At 36.6% G+C, this 17,327-nt stretch overlaps 1 protein-coding gene across 1 annotated transcript in view; it reads right to left on the minus strand.

The window, feature by feature from the left end:
• Window positions 1-15,417: 15,417 nt before the first annotated feature.
• TACR3 (tachykinin receptor 3) overlaps window positions 15,418-17,327 on the minus strand; it is a 69,509-nt gene continuing 67,599 nt past the window's right edge. The window contains exon 5 of the mRNA XM_036853394.1: window positions 15,418-16,438. Coding sequence (XP_036709289.1) covers window positions 16,126-16,438 — 313 coding nt within the window. The 3' untranslated portion in view covers window positions 15,418-16,125. The remainder of the gene's footprint in view (window positions 16,439-17,327) is intronic.

The following is a 17,327-nucleotide window of genomic DNA, read 5'->3' on the forward strand; positions in this document are numbered from 1 at the left end:
ACAATGTTATTCTGACCTGTACTTTCAAGGCCTTGAAATGAAAGGGTAAAGATTACTGGCTGGGAAGTTATGTTCTTCTTCTCATGCCTTTATTGTGTACACAGAAAAAGTTTAATTTCAGTCAAATCCCTTCATTCCTTAGTAAGTATCTGTATTTGTCAAGATTTGCATTTTAGCATCAATTCTTTGAATATATGAAATATTTTTAAGTATGCAAAATTGTCTTTGAGATGCCTGGATTCTTTCCCTAATACCCAACATTTTTGAGTCAGTTTCTCTTGCTTACAACCCTCATACTGCTTTTCACTGATCCAAGGTCCCCACTGGACCCCCACTAGGTCTGTTGCACTTGGTTTCAACTTGCCTAATTCAGGTTCTCAGCATCTTCTTGGGTGCTCAGCATTTGTTGCTATCATCAGTGCATATTTTGAGATCAGTTCATTCATCTGAGCATCTTGCAAACTGTCTCCACCCACTACACTTGTGTATCTAAGTCTTCTTTTTTTTTTGGCTGTGCTGTGTGGCTTGCGGGATCTTAGTTCCCCGACCAGAGATTGAACCCGTGCCCCCTGCAGTGGAAGTGAGGAGTCCTAACCGCTGGACCGCCAGGGAATTCCCAAGTATCTAAGTCTTAATGGTGCTCTGCTGAAAAAAAGGGCCATGTACTTTTGGAGTCTGCCTTTTAGGAACACAAAGCTGAGGTTTTGCATGTTTTAGTGCTTTCCTTAGCCTAGTGCGTAAACAAATGCTCAGGGGTTGAATCCATTTAAAATGCATTCCTCCTCTCAGGCTAACTAGGACTTCCCACACAGATCCACTCTTAGGGTATTTGGAGGTTGGAGGAAGAGGAACCCAACAATTGAGACCTCTGGTACAGTTGACAATTCTCATATAGAACATAGGACAATATTCTGATGCCTTTTGATTCATGCACTAGAATCCTTTTCTACATCATTTCCAATACATTTTAGAATGAACTGTGGGCATCTTGTTATAAACTGAAAAGAACATTTCATTGGTAATAAATCATAAAGTTAATTAAAAGAGGTCTTCATCTCATCCTGCTGAAATCTCAGACCAGGTAGAGGTTCAAGTTCTTTAGGAGGAGATTGGGCCATTCATCACTGCTTGTTTGGCTTGTCAGAGTCACAGGAGTGCCTTTGTAATTTATACAGTGCTTTTATAATGCGACATTATATCTAGACAGTAATTATGTCAATTTCCCGTAATTGTGATATCATTTGACTATCAAAAGCCAAATATTCTAACCTTTAAAAACCTGTAGCAATTGTTTTTGAAGTTTGCAAAGCATGGTAACAATAACCTTGAAAAAATAGAGACATTTCCTGTGAATTCAGTTAAAATAGAAAGTTTCACTCTTTTCCTCAGTATAATACTCTTAAAATTTTCATTATTTGTGCCGTGTATGCTTACGAGGGAAAATATGGTTAACACAGAACAATAGAACAAAAATTGTAAGCTGTGCTTCTAGTAACCAAGAACACCTACATAATATTTACGTATATTTTATTTACTCAAGTCACTTATAACAGACATCTGCTGTTCTTATTGAACGCCTATCTATGTTTGGGGAATTTCCACCTTATGAAGCAGATCCTGCCTCCTATTTTAGAAGCACAAAATTCATTACTCATTTTCAGCTGGCCTTGGCGTTAAGGGCAAGCACATAGCCTAGGCTACACCAATCTAATGCAGCCATCCTGGGCTTTGGATTGAACGCTATTGAAGCAAAGCAGCAGAGATACAGGAGAACCCATTCTAATGAGGGTGGTACCTCAGTGGCACCAACATCCAACCTCCAGAGGCTGAAGCAGCGGTAGTACTAGCGGCAGCACTGGATGCCTGGTTTTGGTGACGAAAGTTTTGCAAGTAACAGTGATTGTGCCCAGCAGTTCTGGTGGCAGTGTGGCTACTTTAATGGCTCTGGGATGCTATTTTATACATTGCCAGTGACTACATGGCCCCAGGCTTGTTCTTCCAGCTCTCAAAAGAGAGTTTGTGGGTTACCTAATATGTTTTATAAAATTTGTTTTGACTAAGATTACCTGAGTTATTTTCTATTGCTTGCAACTAAAGACACTGAATCAGTGGATTATTCTTTTTCTATACATATTTATTGGAGTATAATTGCTTCAGATTATTCTTTATTATATGATTGGAATCGTATTTCAACATGATCCTGAGTCTGGGGTAAATGCTACCTGTGGGCTAGGATTTTTTGAAGGAAATTCTTATGTTCAATTTCAGAGTCTTTTGGGTTCCTGGACCCATTTCCCATGTGCGTGTGTTGGTGGGGGCTGGGTGGGGGTGGGACTTTCCACATAACACCAAGCAATTCTCAGACACTAGGAGGGTATCTGAGAATTCAACTTAATTCAACTCCGTTCTGACACTGTCTACCCAAAGAGAACGTCAGATTCCACAGGTAAAGGGATCAGTTCTGAAAGACTGATCTCCCCGACCTGAGCACACGCTTCAGCTTCAGTCGCCAGCCGCAAGCCCAGAACGTTACGTGTGCTTCTGATCCATTGGCTGCACCCTGGAGGTTCCAGCGACCCCCTGCAACTCAGGATGCCAATCACAAGTCCAAGTTGTTTCCTGTCCTTCTAACTCACTAGCTATAAATGAGAAGTTCCCGTGACCTCCTCCCTTGCTTTTGATTAATTTGCTTGAACAGCTCACAGAACTCAGAGAAACATTTTACTTACTAGGTCCCCAGTTTATTATAAAAGGATATAACTCAGGAACAGCCAGATGAAAGAGATGCGTACGGAATGTATGGAGAAAGGGCAGGGAGCTTCCATGTTCTCTCCAGGTACTACTCTCCCAGCACCTCCACATGTTCACCAACCAGAAGCTCCTTTTGGGCTTTTTATGGAGAATTCATTACATAAGCATGATTGATTAAATCTTTGGCTATTGGCAATTGATTCAACCTCCAGCCCTTCCCCACTCCCAGGAGATCAGGAGGTGGGACTCAAAGTTCCAATGCTTTTATTACCTGGTTAGTTCTGGCAACCAGCTCCCATCCGTAGGTGGGGTCCAAAAGACAGCTGATTAACATAACAAAATAACTTTTTTCAGTCTCATCACTTTGGAAAATCCAAGGGTTTTAGGAGCTCTGTGCCAGAAACGGGAATGAAGACCGGATATATATTTATTATAAATCACAATATCACACAAGGTTATGGCCATAATAAAAGCAAACATTATAAAAACAGTCAGTTGCATTTGTAAAAGAGGAACCAATCCTTCCACTGTTTTGTAAGTTGCCTGTTAAGACCTGTTCAATCAACTGTTTTTGTGGCTGATTTGATGGATTTTTAAGGACTCTTTTAATGATATAGGTTATTGACTTTCCCATTAGACTTTTTGTCCATAAAGTCCCTATCCTTTTTAATTTTTTTTTAAAAATTAATTAATTAATTTATTTATTTTTGTCTGTGTTGGGTCTTCGTTTCTGTGCGAGGGCTTTCTCTAGTTGCGGCGAGCGGGGGCCACTCTTCATCGCGGTGCGCGGGCCTCTCACTATTGCGGCCTCTCTAGTTGCGGAGCACAGGCTCCAGACGCGCAGGCTCAGTAGTTGTGGCTCATGGGCCCAGTTGCTCCACAGCATGTGGGATCTTCCCAGACCAGGGCTCGAACCCATGTCCCCTGCATTGGCAGGCAGATTCTGAACCACTGTGCCTCCAGGGAAGCCCCTTTTTAATTTTTAAAAGTTTTATTGATGTATAATTTATACCTATTTAAAGTGTACAATCCAGTGCTTTTTAGCATATTTACAGAACTGTGTGACCAACACAATAACCTAATTTTAGAGCATTCTCATCATTCCCCAAAGAAACCTGTACCCATTAGCAATCACTACCCATTTCCAGCCCTTCCTCTACCATTTAGCACTAGGCAACCAGGAAACAGACAATCTACTTTCTTTCTCTATAGATTTATCTACTCTGTTCATTTCATATAACTAGAATTATACAATATGTAGTGTTTTGTGACTGGCTTCTTTCACTTAGCATAATGATTTTGAGGTTCACCCATGTTTGTAGCACAAATCAGTAATTCATTTCATTTTATAGATTACCAAATAATATTTGACTTTATTGAAATACCATGTTTTGTTTATTTATTAATCAGCCAGAAGGCATTTGGGTTGTTTCCACTTTTTGATTATTATGAATAATGCTGCTATGAATATCTATATACAGGTTTTGTGGGGACATATGTTTTCATTTCTCTTGGGTAGATACCTAGAAGCGGAATGGCTGGAATACCATATTTAGGTGTTTACCATACCTAAATATGGTAACTCTATATTTAACATTTTGAGGAATTGCCATAATGTCTTCCACCACAGCTGCACCATTTTACTCTCAATTCAATTTCAGTTTACCCACATTCAATTCATTCAATTTTTCCACATTCTTGCCAAAGTGTGCTATTGTCTGTCTTTTTGATTGTTTCCGTTGATGGAAGAAATTTTCACATATTGAGGTATGGGGAAGTCATTCTGGCTTATACATGATATGGCTTGAACTTTATGCTAACTAGGACAGCCTGTCTTATGGCTTGTCAAACGTGCATTGTACATCTGCTTTAACCATTAAAGAAAAGAATGCATTTAAAAATCTCTATGGTTCAGACATTCAAAATGGAGCTGGGTGGCCATTGTGGATGTGGGTGCAGACACATTCTTGCATCACTGAGAACTTGAATTTTCTGAACTGTATCAAACTCAAGGACACTACCAGCCATTTTCAAAAAATATCTGCTAGCAGCTGCCAGCTGCAACGTTATGGTCTCAAGCTTTCCCCCTGTAGCTGTGTAACTATTTTGGCCCACAACCAATACCTGCTTAACAAGCACCCTTACTTCTTGCCAGCTCCAATCCTAATTCTTAAACAATTTATGTAACTTTGAATTTTTTGCTTATCTAAGCCTCCCCTATTTGGTAGTATGGCAGAACACAATTCAAGTGCTCATTGGCTTGAATAAAACTCTTCTATTCCTATTATAGATTGTTTATTATTTGCATCTACACCATCCTAGTGGATGTGAAGTGGTTATCTCACTGTGGTTTTGATTTGCATTTCCCTAAAGATTAGTGATATTGAACATCTTTTCATACACTTTTTGCCCACTTTTATATCTTTTTTTGGGAAATGTCTATTCAAACCCTTTATCCATTTATAAAATGGGTTGTCTTTTTGTTGAGTTGTAGGAGTTCTTTATATATTCTGGATATTAAACCCTTATCAGACATATGAGTTGCAAATATTTCCCCCCATTCTGTAAGTTGTCTTTTCACTTTCTTTTTTTTTATATTTGAATTTTTATTTTTTTATACAGCAGGTTCTTATTAGTTATCAATTTTATACATATTGGTATGTATATGTCAATCCCAATCTCCCAATTCATCCCACCCCCACCCCCACCACCCACTGCTTTCCCCCCTTGGTGTCCATACTTTTGTTCTCTACATCTGTGTCTCTATTTCTGCGCTGCAAACCGGTTCATCTGTACCATTTTTCTAGATTCCACATATATGCGTTAATATACGATATTTGTTTTTCTCTTTCTGACTTACTTCACTCTGTATGACAGTCTCTATGTGTCCTTTCACTTTCTTGATAATGTCCTTCGATGCACAAAAGTATTTAATTTTGCTGAAGTTCATTTTATCTATTTTGTTCCTTTGTTGCTCATGTGTTTGGTGTCATATCTAAGAAATCTTTGCTAATTCCAGTGTTATGAAGATTTACCTCTATGTTTTCTTCTAAGAGTTTTATGCTTTTAGTGCTTATATTTGGGTTATTGATGCATTTTGATTCAATTTTTGTGTATGGTGTGAGGTAAGGGTTCAACTTCATTCTTTTGCACATGGAAATCCAGTTCTCCCAGCTCTATTTATTAAAGAGGCTATTCTTTCCTCATTGAATTGTCTTAACATTCTTGTCAAAAATCAACTGGCCATAGATGTATGAGTTTATTTCTGGACTTTTAATTCTATCCCATTGGTCCGAGAAGATGTCTGTTCTTAGGGCAGTACCACACTTTTTTGGTGACTATAGACTTGCACTAAGTTTTGAAATTGGGAAGTGCGAGTGGGGCCCTCCAACTTTGTTCTTCTTTTTCAAGATTGTTTCATCAGTGTGAGTCCCCTGCAATTCCATATGGATTTGAGGACTAACTTTGTCATTTCTGCAAAAGAAGGCTGTTTATAATTTTGTTGGGGATTGCATTGACTCTTCATATTGCTTTGGATGTATTATGTTAATATTATGTTTTTCAAACCATGAACATAGAATGTCTTTTCATTTATTTGTTTGCTTTTAACTTCTTTCAGCAATGTGTTATAATTTTCAGTGTACAAAGTTTTCACTTTCTTCATTAATATGCTGCTGGATTCAGTTTGCTAGGATTCTATTGAGGATTTTGTGTCTATAATCATAAGGTACATTAGTCTGTAATTTTCTTGTGGTGTCTTTTCTGGCTTTGATATCAGTTTAATGCTGACCTCATAGGATGAGCTAAGAAATAGTCCTTCCTTTTCTATTTTTCATAAGAGTTTAAGATAAAATGCTATTATTCTTTAAATCCTTGGTAGAATTTACCAGTGAGGCCATCTGGTCCTAGTCTTTTCTTTGTTGAATTTTTTGTTTGCTTTTTAACTGATTCCATCTTTTTGTTTGTTATAGGTATGTTGAGGTTTTCTATTTATTCTCAAATAATTTTAGGTAATTTGTGTATTTCTAGGAATTTTTCATTTTAACTAGATTATCAAATTTGTTGATGTGCAATTGTTCATAGTGTTCTCTTATAATCCTTTTTATTTCTGTAAGGTCAGTAGTTATGTCCCTGCCTTCATTCTAACCTTACTTATTTGCATCGTCTCTCTTTTTTCCTTGATAGTCTAGCTAAAAGTTTGTCAAATTTATTGATTATTTCCAACAACAAACTTTTGGTTTTGTTGATTCTCTCTGTTGTTTCTCTATTCTCCATTTCATTTATTTCCACTCTAATCTTTATCATTTCTTTCCTCTTGGTAGTTTTGGGTTTAGTTTGCTCTTATTTTTCTAGTTCCTCAATGTGTAAAGTTGGGTAATTCATTTGAAATATTTCCTCTTTTTTAATGTAGGCATTTACAACTATAAATTTCCCTCTGAGTACTGCCTTCACTGTACCCCATAAGTTTTGAAATTTGTTTTTGTTTTCATTCATCTCAGATATTTTCTAATTTCCCTTTTGATTTCTTCTTAATCTTTTGGTTGTTTAAGAACATGTTGTTTAATTTTCACATATTTGTGAATTTTCCAGTTTTCCTTCTGTTATTGATTTCCAGCTTCATTCCATTGAGGTTGGAGAAGATGATTTGTATGAGTTCAGTCCTTTTAAATTTTGGGACTTATTTTGTGGTATAATTTATGGCCTTCCCTGGAGAATGTTCTATGTAAACTTGAGAAGAATATCTATTCTACTGCTGTTGGGTGGAGGGTTCTGTACATGTATGTTAGGCCTAGTTGGTTTATAGTGTTTTTCAAGTTCTCTATTTCTTTATTGATTATCTGTCTAGATATTCTGTTTATTATTGAAAGTAGGGTATTGAAGTATCCAACTATTGCTATAGAACTGTTTATTTCTCCCTTCATTTCTGTCAGTTTTTAATTCATATATTTTCGGGCTTTGTTGTTAGGTGCTTATATGTTTATAATTATTATATCTTCTTGATGAGTTGAGCCTTTTATCAATATGTAAAATCCTTCTTTGTCTCTTGTAACAATTTTTGACATAAAGTCTATTTTGGTTATTACATACATGAAAGATATTTTTCCATATTGAGTCATTTCTTGTTTTCAAAATTTTCTCTTTATCTGTGGCTTTCAATATTTTAACTTTGCGGTGTCTGCATGTGGATTTTCTTTTGTTTGTAATACTTGCAGTTCACTGATCTCTAATTAATTTATTTTTCAATAAATTAGTAAATAAATTTGGGAAGTTTTAAATCATTATTTCTTCAAAAATATTTTTTGGACCTATTTCTTTCTCTTCTCTCCTTCTGGTACTCCCATAATGTGTATGTAGGTGTGCTTCATGTTATCTCACTTTTTTTCTGAGACTTTATTTGTCTTCACTTTTTTTGTTTCTATGTTCTTTAGGTTACTTAATCCCTATTGCACTCATTAAGTTCACTAATTCTGTGTTCTGCCAGCTCAAACATACTGCCGACCCTTCTAGTTAATTTTTCATTTTGTTTATTATACTTTTTAACTATTGAATTTCTATTTGGTTCATAATTTTATTTCTTTATTGATTTTACCTATCTGTGCTCTTCCTGTCATAATCATCATTACTTGTTCAATATATTGTAATCCTCAGAATATTTGGGATTTTCTCTTTTGACAGTGCACATTCTTTCTAGTGAAAGGCCACAGGTCCTCTGGGGAAAGCCTTGACGGAATATTTACAATGTATACTTGTGGTTGTGTCGCAGGGTTCTTCCTCAAGGGAAACGGCCTTCCTCTTTCAATGAACTATGAACATAACAAATGTTGTAATTCTGCAACCCACACAGTTAAATTTTAGGAGTAATTTTTAGTCATATCTGCTCTGTGGTTGCCTAAAATAAGAGATTATTTTAGGGCCCTCTTATAGGACTGATGGTCTTCCAATAAATACTTGTGATAAAAGTTTAAAGGCCTAAGCTCATCATTTTCACTGTGTATGTTTTCTAGTGTAGATATTATTAGAAATACTACTACCTCCCCTCCTCAGTCATTGTAATTAATAATCCCACAATAAATAAGTACAGCTGCCATTCAACTTCCCAAAGTCTTGCCTTCAGTAGGCCTTTCATCCCAAGTAACCAAAGGTGATAATTTAATCACGATGACATTGCATGCCATTGATTATTAAGGCCCAATTTTCCATTGATTGGGGGTTCAGATGGTATTCAAGATCAAAGACATAATTAAACTAAACCAGAATCCAAGAAGTCCAGTAAGGAAAAGGTAAATCACATTAGCTATTTCAAGCAGAGATTTTGGTTCCATAGATGTTAGAAGTCTGAAAGAGCAAAAATCAGGTCTTGATACAATGCAGAAATTCATACTTGCTGAGGAATCTTGGGATACAAAAAAGTAAGAGGAGATATTGCTAGACTCTGAGAACTCAGAAGAGGGACCTCAGTGGGCTGATGCTTGGGACTCTGTGAAATTGTCATAGACCTTCTGGTGAGGGAATGTGGTGTGGTTGGTATCTGATCATTAAAGGGGCACAGTACAGTTGCTACTGTTATCTTGGAGGATGCATAGAAAGCTAGTGCTGGGGGTGTTGAAGAAGGTAGAGGTTTGCTGCTGCTGGAATACCACTGACCAGAATTTCTCTCCTTCTACACTCTGAGTTCCTTCTAATGACTCCCATTACAGAACCTAACAGAAAATCAGGCAATAAGGGAGTCTGGAGAGTGTATTTTACAAAATACCAGCACTGGCATCACAGTGAAGAGTGTACACAGGGGGCTTGATGGTATGAGACAGTAGAAAAATGTCATCTGACATTCTCTGACATTGAGAAATGATGGCTTTATGAAGAACTTCAATCTCCACTATACCTTGCATCAAAACTTTTTTATTCACTCATTCATTTAATGATTATTTAATGAGCCCATTCCCTAGTAGAGCTTGTACATCTATTCAGGGGAGTAGATACTAAATATAATGAATAAGTAAGTTATATGGTATTCTAAAAAATGATTAATGCTGTGAAAAAATAAAGAGCAAGATGGAAAATTGGGAGGAATAGTTTGGGGTGGGGGTAAAGATTTGCTATTTTAAATAAGGTAATCAGTATTAGCCTCACTGGGCAAAGATTTGAAGAAAATGATGGAGTTTGTCATGCAGTTATCTCAGTGGACAACATTCTAGACAAAAGGGATAGCCAGTTCCAGAGTCCTGAGGTTGTAGCATGCTTGGCACATGCTAAGAAAGAAGCCGATGTAGATGGATCCATGGATCTCAGTGAGCATGGAAGAGAAAAGCAGAAAAACTAAGAAGGACCACATCACTAGGCCATTGTAAGGATTTTGGCTTTATTCTGAGTGAAATGGGAAGCCACAAGAGGGTTTTAAGCAGAGGTGAGAGATGATATGATGCAGTTTTAAAAGAATCTCTCTGGTTGCTTTCTTGAGAATAAACTTTAAGGAGAGCATTGGATGGAGGCTATTGCAATAATCCAGGCAGGAAATGATGGCAACTTGGACCATGTTTGTAGCAGTTGATATAGTGTGAGTCAGTAGAACATTGGATATCTTTTAAGAGCTTAGAGGATTTCCCAATGCTTTAGATGGGTGGTGGGCTGGTGAAGACCCCTTGCTCTTTTCTCTCCTTCCCGCTTCTTCAATGAATCGGTAGGATAGGTTAGGGAATGCTTGTATCTAAATGGGGTTGAGGGACTGAATCAAATAAGATGTCCTTGCAGCTGGTGGAAATGGAGAGTCAGTGTGGGTCATTGCTGCCACCTGACCTGGAATTGTCCCTGAGCACTCTTCCTCAGAGCATGGGGGAGGAGGCCCTGAGAGAGCAGTCAGTGATGCTGCCAAGGAAACCAGAAAGAAAAATTTCTGCTTTTCCTCCATCATCTACTATCTTCTGAAGTTCAACATTTTTATTCTTCAACCTAAAATGGCTGCACCTTTCCTAAGAAGGGAGTTTAGTTTCACATGTCTGAAGCTACTCCTTCTCTTAATTGGCCATTTCTAACCCTTCATCTGTGTAGCTTTCCCTGCTCAGGGCCCATGGCCAGATGGCAAATTTCCAGAACACTCATGTAATCCCTGAGATCTTGTGGGGACTCTGAAAACAGCCCAGGGCTCAGGAATAGGAGACTATAGGCTCCTTATGCCCCTCAAAGAGCTTTGGATGGGGGCAGAATCATATGGGCAACAAGGGTTTCTTTAATCCCCCCATGCACACAATGATACTAAAGATGTTTTTGAACATTTATGTAATGTTTGGCTCTGCCTTATTCATGAAGTGGCTCATTCAATCCTCACATTAGCACTTTGAAGAAATTATTATTTTCTCTTTTTTGTTGATGAGTTAAATGAAGCTCAGTGCAGAGAATCACTTGCCCCAGGTCCCCCAGCTAGCAGATGGTGGGACTTGGATTTAAACCGGAGTCTGTCAGTTGTTATAGCTCTGATGCCATGGCTCTAAGATGCTCTGCTCTGTACTCAGCTACATGCACTTTTCAGTCTATGTTCCAATTAACCTGCTCCTGCTTACTACTCAGAATATTCTTCTGCAGTTTGATACCTTTGCTCCGCATAGATGCTTTTTCCGAATCAAGGTAACTTAGGAAAACTAGACATTTTTATGAAGAAAAATAAAGGAGGAAGCGCAATATAGTTTTGAGGGATGGTTAGGTGAGTGTGTTTAGACAAGGTAGGACTTTCCATAACATATGTTTTGCTAACCAGTAGGAAAATATTGACTGCTTTTATTTTTAATATTATCTTTAATGCTTTTAAAGGAAAATAAAAAAGAAATCAAATCTGTTACATATTACCACATATACAAAGGGTAATGAATGTATTAAATCTACTTGGTATAATTATCACAACTTGAAAATACTTTATTCACTAGCTACAGACATTATATACATTTATTTCTTATGTACACAGAATTTTTGCCAAGCTATTTTACAACACACAGTTACTGAACTTGTTCAGAACTATTGGACATTATTCTCTATTCCTGCTTGTCCCGAAGGAAAATATTACAACCTGGCCAGTGTCATGCTTGAATTTTCTTAACTTTTGGCACACGGACAAAAATAAGTGGGAACTCAAATTGTTACTGGTAAATGTGAGAAATTGTTATAATTTTCCTGCCTTTGTATTTGATGGAGTAATTTACCAGACACTAATCAGAAGTTTTCTGATGAAATTCTGCATTAACAAAAATCAAATTCAAATTCTGAGCTGGCCAGCATTGATTTTTCACATTTATTTTGTTCTTCTGAGGTATGATACTAAGCTTCTTGGAGTTCTTCTGTGTGCATTGTAAGGGTGGAGTTCACTTTGAAGTGCATAGGATCTCTGTTTATAAGAGACTGGCAGATTCTGGAAAAGAATATGAATTTGGCTGCTGGGTCAGAAATGTCATTGTCATGAAGTTGGGCGATAGAAAAATGCAGCAGCATACTGAGCTTGCTAAAAAAAATGAAAGATGTTTGATTGGATTCTATAGTAATCATGTTTGCTTTAATTTTTTCCGATGCAGGGAATTTCAAAAACACTTTGTCCAGATGCAAAATAATGAAAATACAATGTTTATTATTTTTGTCTTTAGAAACAGTATTTAAAATGATGCAAGGTTTTTTGAGTCTTTTAGAATTCTTTCAAAATAGTTTGTATTTTTCTGCTGTTGATCTAAGTACAAAAACACCTAGGATGTTTTGACCATCTGCCTGGTATTTCTAGCCACTGTTTGCCTACAAACAATGAAAAAGATTCACAGTGAACTTGAACATCAGAGGGTAGAGTGAATTTTGGAGGCAAATTCTTCCAAACCCTGACAAATATGAAACTACTGGCATAGCTTTATTTAACATGACTCCTACTAAAGCTGGTTTCCATGTGTATTATTCTACCGTTCTCAGTGTCAAAATTCAAACAAAAGGACTAAAATCTTATCTCTTTCATTTTTTCATATTGTATTCATTCATTTTATTATTATTACTTTTCAAAGTTTTGAACCTAAAATATTCTGCTTCATAAGGTCTTGGTTTAAGAGTCATGAGTATTGAGTAAATGATGTCAGTTTTCCCTAAAAAGTATTAAAGATACTTTCTGGACCTCGGGTATTTCCATCATGCCAGAAGGATGATACTTGGCAAACAAAGCAACAACAACAAAAAGAATACAAACAAAACAGCTGATTGGAGCAATATTTTTCCTTAGATGTCCTGCTAAATTATACTGAGTTTCCATAATGTGTGAAGGCAGGAGTTATGTTTTTCAGACGTATTAATGTATTTTTTTTAACATCTCTATTGGAGTATAATTGCTTTACAATGGTGTGTTAGTTTCTGCTGTATAACAAAGTGAATCAGCTATACATATACATATATCCCTATATCTCCTCCCTCTTGCGTCTCCCTCCCATCCTCCCTATCCCACCCCTCTAGGTGGTCACAAAGCACCAGAGCTGATCTCCCTGTGCTATGCGGCTGCTTCCCACTAGCTATCTGTTTTACATTTGGTAGTGTATATATGTCCATGCCACTCTCTCACTTCATCCCAGCTTACCCTTCCCCCTGCCCGTGTCCTCAAGTCCATTCTCTATGTCTGCGTCTTTATTCCTGTCCTAAAAGACAACCCTCAGAATGGGAGAAAATATTTGCAAATGAAGCAACTGACAAAGGATTCATCTCCAAAATTTACAAGCAGCTCATGCAGCTCAATATGAAAAAAACAAACAACCCAATCCAAAAATGGGCAGAAGACCTAAATAGACATTTCTCCAAAGAAGATATACAGATTGCCAACAAACACATGAAAGAATGCTCAACATCACTAATCATTAGAGAAATGCAAATCAAAACTACAATGAGGTATCACCTCACACCAGTCAGAATGGCCATGTCAAAAAATCTACAAACCATAAATGCTGGAGAGGGTGTGGAGAAAAGGGAACCCTCGTGCACTGTTGGTGGGAATGTAAATTGATACAGCCACTATGGAGAAGAGTATGGAGGTTCCTTAAAAAAACTAAAAATAGAACTACCATATGACCCAGTATTAATGTATTTTGGTGAGGGATGATTACATTGATTTTGGGGGCCAGACTTCACATTCCTATTCTACAGCTGAATATGGTCCCATGTATCTAGAACGTTCATTAATGCTAGTCCCACAATCATTTATAAATTTAAGAAGAAGAAATGTTTGCTTTAAAATATTAGGCTTTTTCTTGACACTTTCACATTGTATGATAAGCATTTACATATTTTGGAATGAACACTTAAAAACATTATATTCAACGATTAGGTACTAAATGATAATACATTTGCTTATCTAAAGCATGCATACAAGCTTCACAGGCTTTATTGAACTGTTTGTGGCAACTCTGTTATGGCCACTACTATTTCAGCATTCAATTTTGAATTTAATTCTTTGAAGTTCTTACATACATTAAACAGACTGTATGTGTCTGCACACTTGCATGTGTGTGTATGTATGTATTGTATCTATTTGTTTATTGGTGTAATCAGAAGAAATTCAGCTTAAACACATATGATGAGGGGTGTGTAGACTTTTTAACACCTTGTAACAATTTAAATATTTCTGACTTCAGGTCCAAAACAGGGTAGGATTGGAAAATTTGATGTTGTAGGAGCAACAGACCGTGATATTCTCTTGAAATAATTGCTTTTTTCTTGTTCTTAAAAAGAATAGTCGGTTCTGTATTGATGGAGGCATAGCAATCCAGTAAAGTGTTATAGGTAATTATTTTAGCTGGATAGCTTTAAAAATCTAACTGACTATTTTAAAGGAGAAGTTTGTACTATACAACCACATTCTCAGAAGGTTTCTGCTTTCTTGAGCAGGAGTGACAGTATCCCTAATTCAAGAAAAGATGGTTTATAAGCACTGAGGTCTGGAAGATAAATTCTACGCTTAATGGTGTACCTTGTTTTGTTATGGGTTTCAGAAATGTGTCAGTATATTTTTGCTTGTAGTAAAACAGATGCTTCTTTAGGACCATTAGCTCATTTCTTTCTGGAGGAATTTCTGAATTATCTAAGCAGACAAAAGGAAGGCTCTCTCTGTGGAAAGGTGTATATTATTCTTGTTCGCCTGGTATTAGTTCACATTTATCCAAGTATTGTCCAGCTTTCTATTCTAACAGTTGATTCAGCTTTCTACATCTTACTTGATTTACCTATAGGTACTAATATACATGTAGGTAGTACATAAACTTTTTGTCCTAAGGCTTTGCATCTGAATATATTTTCTGATACTTTCCCCTAGTCCTTACTCTTTTTTTCGGTGGGGGAAGGGGAGAGAATAAGGGCACCGTACAATTATTAAGTTGACATCCACCTTAAACTTTTTCCTTGGGTTATGGAGGAGAAACACATTTCCCTTTGGAGCTAGTAGATGCTCTTGTCTGCTGTCATAACTATGAATTACTATCTTTAATTCTTGCCTAAAAATTGGTAGTCAGAGATTCTTCCCTTCTTCATTAGAAAGCATCTTTAGTGTTTTGTAATCTACCTATCTTTTTAAAAATTTTAAAAATATTTGTGAAAAATAAAATAGGGAGGATCATAAGGATTTGCTTTGTCATTTTAAGGTCCTAACTTCGTTTCTTAGCTTGGCACTTTAATATATGTAATGGTCAAAAAGTAAATAATTATTTTTTTTTCTTTTGAAGCCACTTTCCCAGAAAAAAATGTAAAGAAAATAATATGCACAGATACCTAATAATTTGATTAGATTTCTTTTTCAGTTACATTTCTTGGAGAAAATCTTTAAATCTCAAAAAAATTTTATTCCACAGAATTAGTTCTCTTTTGCAAAGATTTTCATTAATTTTTACGCCTGGAGGTTAATTTTCCATCATTCTAGTGGTAAAATTAGTCATATAACTTTTTTTCTGTTTTATAGCTATAGATGAAAATGTTTCATTTTATAAAGGTTTTGTTTTTATTCATTCACATAATTATATTTTAAAGGTTCTTTAATCTTTTGGGAAAATCATGCCACTTTAGTGTCACAAATGTATATTGTAGTTTTTCAGTGAGAAAAATGGAACACTCTACAAGTATTTTTCAGTATATTTTTCTGTTACATATAATAATTCAGTTTTCAAAGCATAAATTTAAAGGCCATTTTACTTTTGAGGGGGCAAATATCTGAATAGTGTCTTTGTTACACTTGTATGCTACCTTTCTCATTTGAAACATAGTTGCCTAAAAATTGCTCTTCTATTTCCAGAGAGTATGTAGGACAGGGCTGACCAACAATCAGGAGGGTGTGGGCCTATGGTGGCACCATGATGGCCTCACCCTACTCTTTCAGCTGAGGAAATGGATTTAGGAATATTCATCCACAGAAGTATAAGGTGAGCTTATGAAACTTGAAGTGGTGGAGGCAGATTTGGAATTCCGGCGGGAGCAGCCATTGAAGCTTGGGTCTCTTGGAGGCACTCTGTTCTTCCGACTGGATTTGGTCTTATCCGCATCATTGGGGTCAAACACCACTGTCATGGACTCCATCCTGGTCGCAGTGTACAGGCTGCTTTGCCGAGTCGGGTGAAACCTGGTGGTCTTGAGCTCCAGCTCATCATAGCTAGAAACTCTGATGAAAGGACACCAGCGGAACGCTCTCTTGAAGCCAGCTCGAAATCTGAGGAGAAGCAGGCCATGGGAAGAAAAAGTCATGTTTTCAAGTGGAAATTTCCTTCAACTGGTGCAGAAAGCCCTACTTAATGCAGTTAAGCCAACTCAGTTTTTTAATTTAATTTTCTAGTCAAACTCTTAGAATTTATGCCACAGTATTGGTACTAGTCTTCTACGTTCTTCTTGTTTGAATTGAATCTTAATTTTCCATCAATGAGAAGCAAGTCATCAAATAGTAAAAGCACGTATCAGTAATCAATATGCCAAAGAAACAGTGTACATTTCTTCAATAATTTTATACATTTACATAAGTGAATTAAGCTTGCTGGGTAAGGCACTTAAAAATGACATATTTCAAAATAGCTTCTTACAGAAATAATTACACATTTATAAAGTCTCATTTAATATTAAAATTAATTGCTCATCTGGATGGTTTTTATCTAATCATATATGAAAGTGCAAAATCCTTGGCTTTGTAAACCATTAAATGAAGTTGATTAAAAACAGATGTACTGCTTATGGAGTGGTTTGAATTGATATATGGCTTATGCACTTACTGAAAAAAAGCAAGAATTAAGTAGTTTTTAACAAACTTGAGGAACGGTGTGGTAGATAGAGGTCCAGCTGGAAAGAGAGCTTAGAGTTTAGGTCATGTAGTTACTTACATGAAGTTCAGTTTCTGCTTGTGCTAAACCACATTGGTTTATTAAGGAAATTATTAACCCTATGAAATTTAACCCTCCTCCTCCATGTGCTGACCTTACAACTAAGGTGTTTTTTATCTGGAAACCACAGTTTACCTTTTTTTTTTTTCCAGGCTTAAATTTAACTGTGAATATTTCTACTTTTCTTTCCAACTTCACTTTAAAAAATAGCTCCCCCTCCTCCAGAGGCTG

The sequence above is a fragment of the Balaenoptera musculus genome, chromosome 5 (assembly GCF_009873245.2).
Source record: "Balaenoptera musculus isolate JJ_BM4_2016_0621 chromosome 5, mBalMus1.pri.v3, whole genome shotgun sequence".
Taxonomy (NCBI): Eukaryota; Metazoa; Chordata; class Mammalia; order Artiodactyla; family Balaenopteridae; genus Balaenoptera; species Balaenoptera musculus.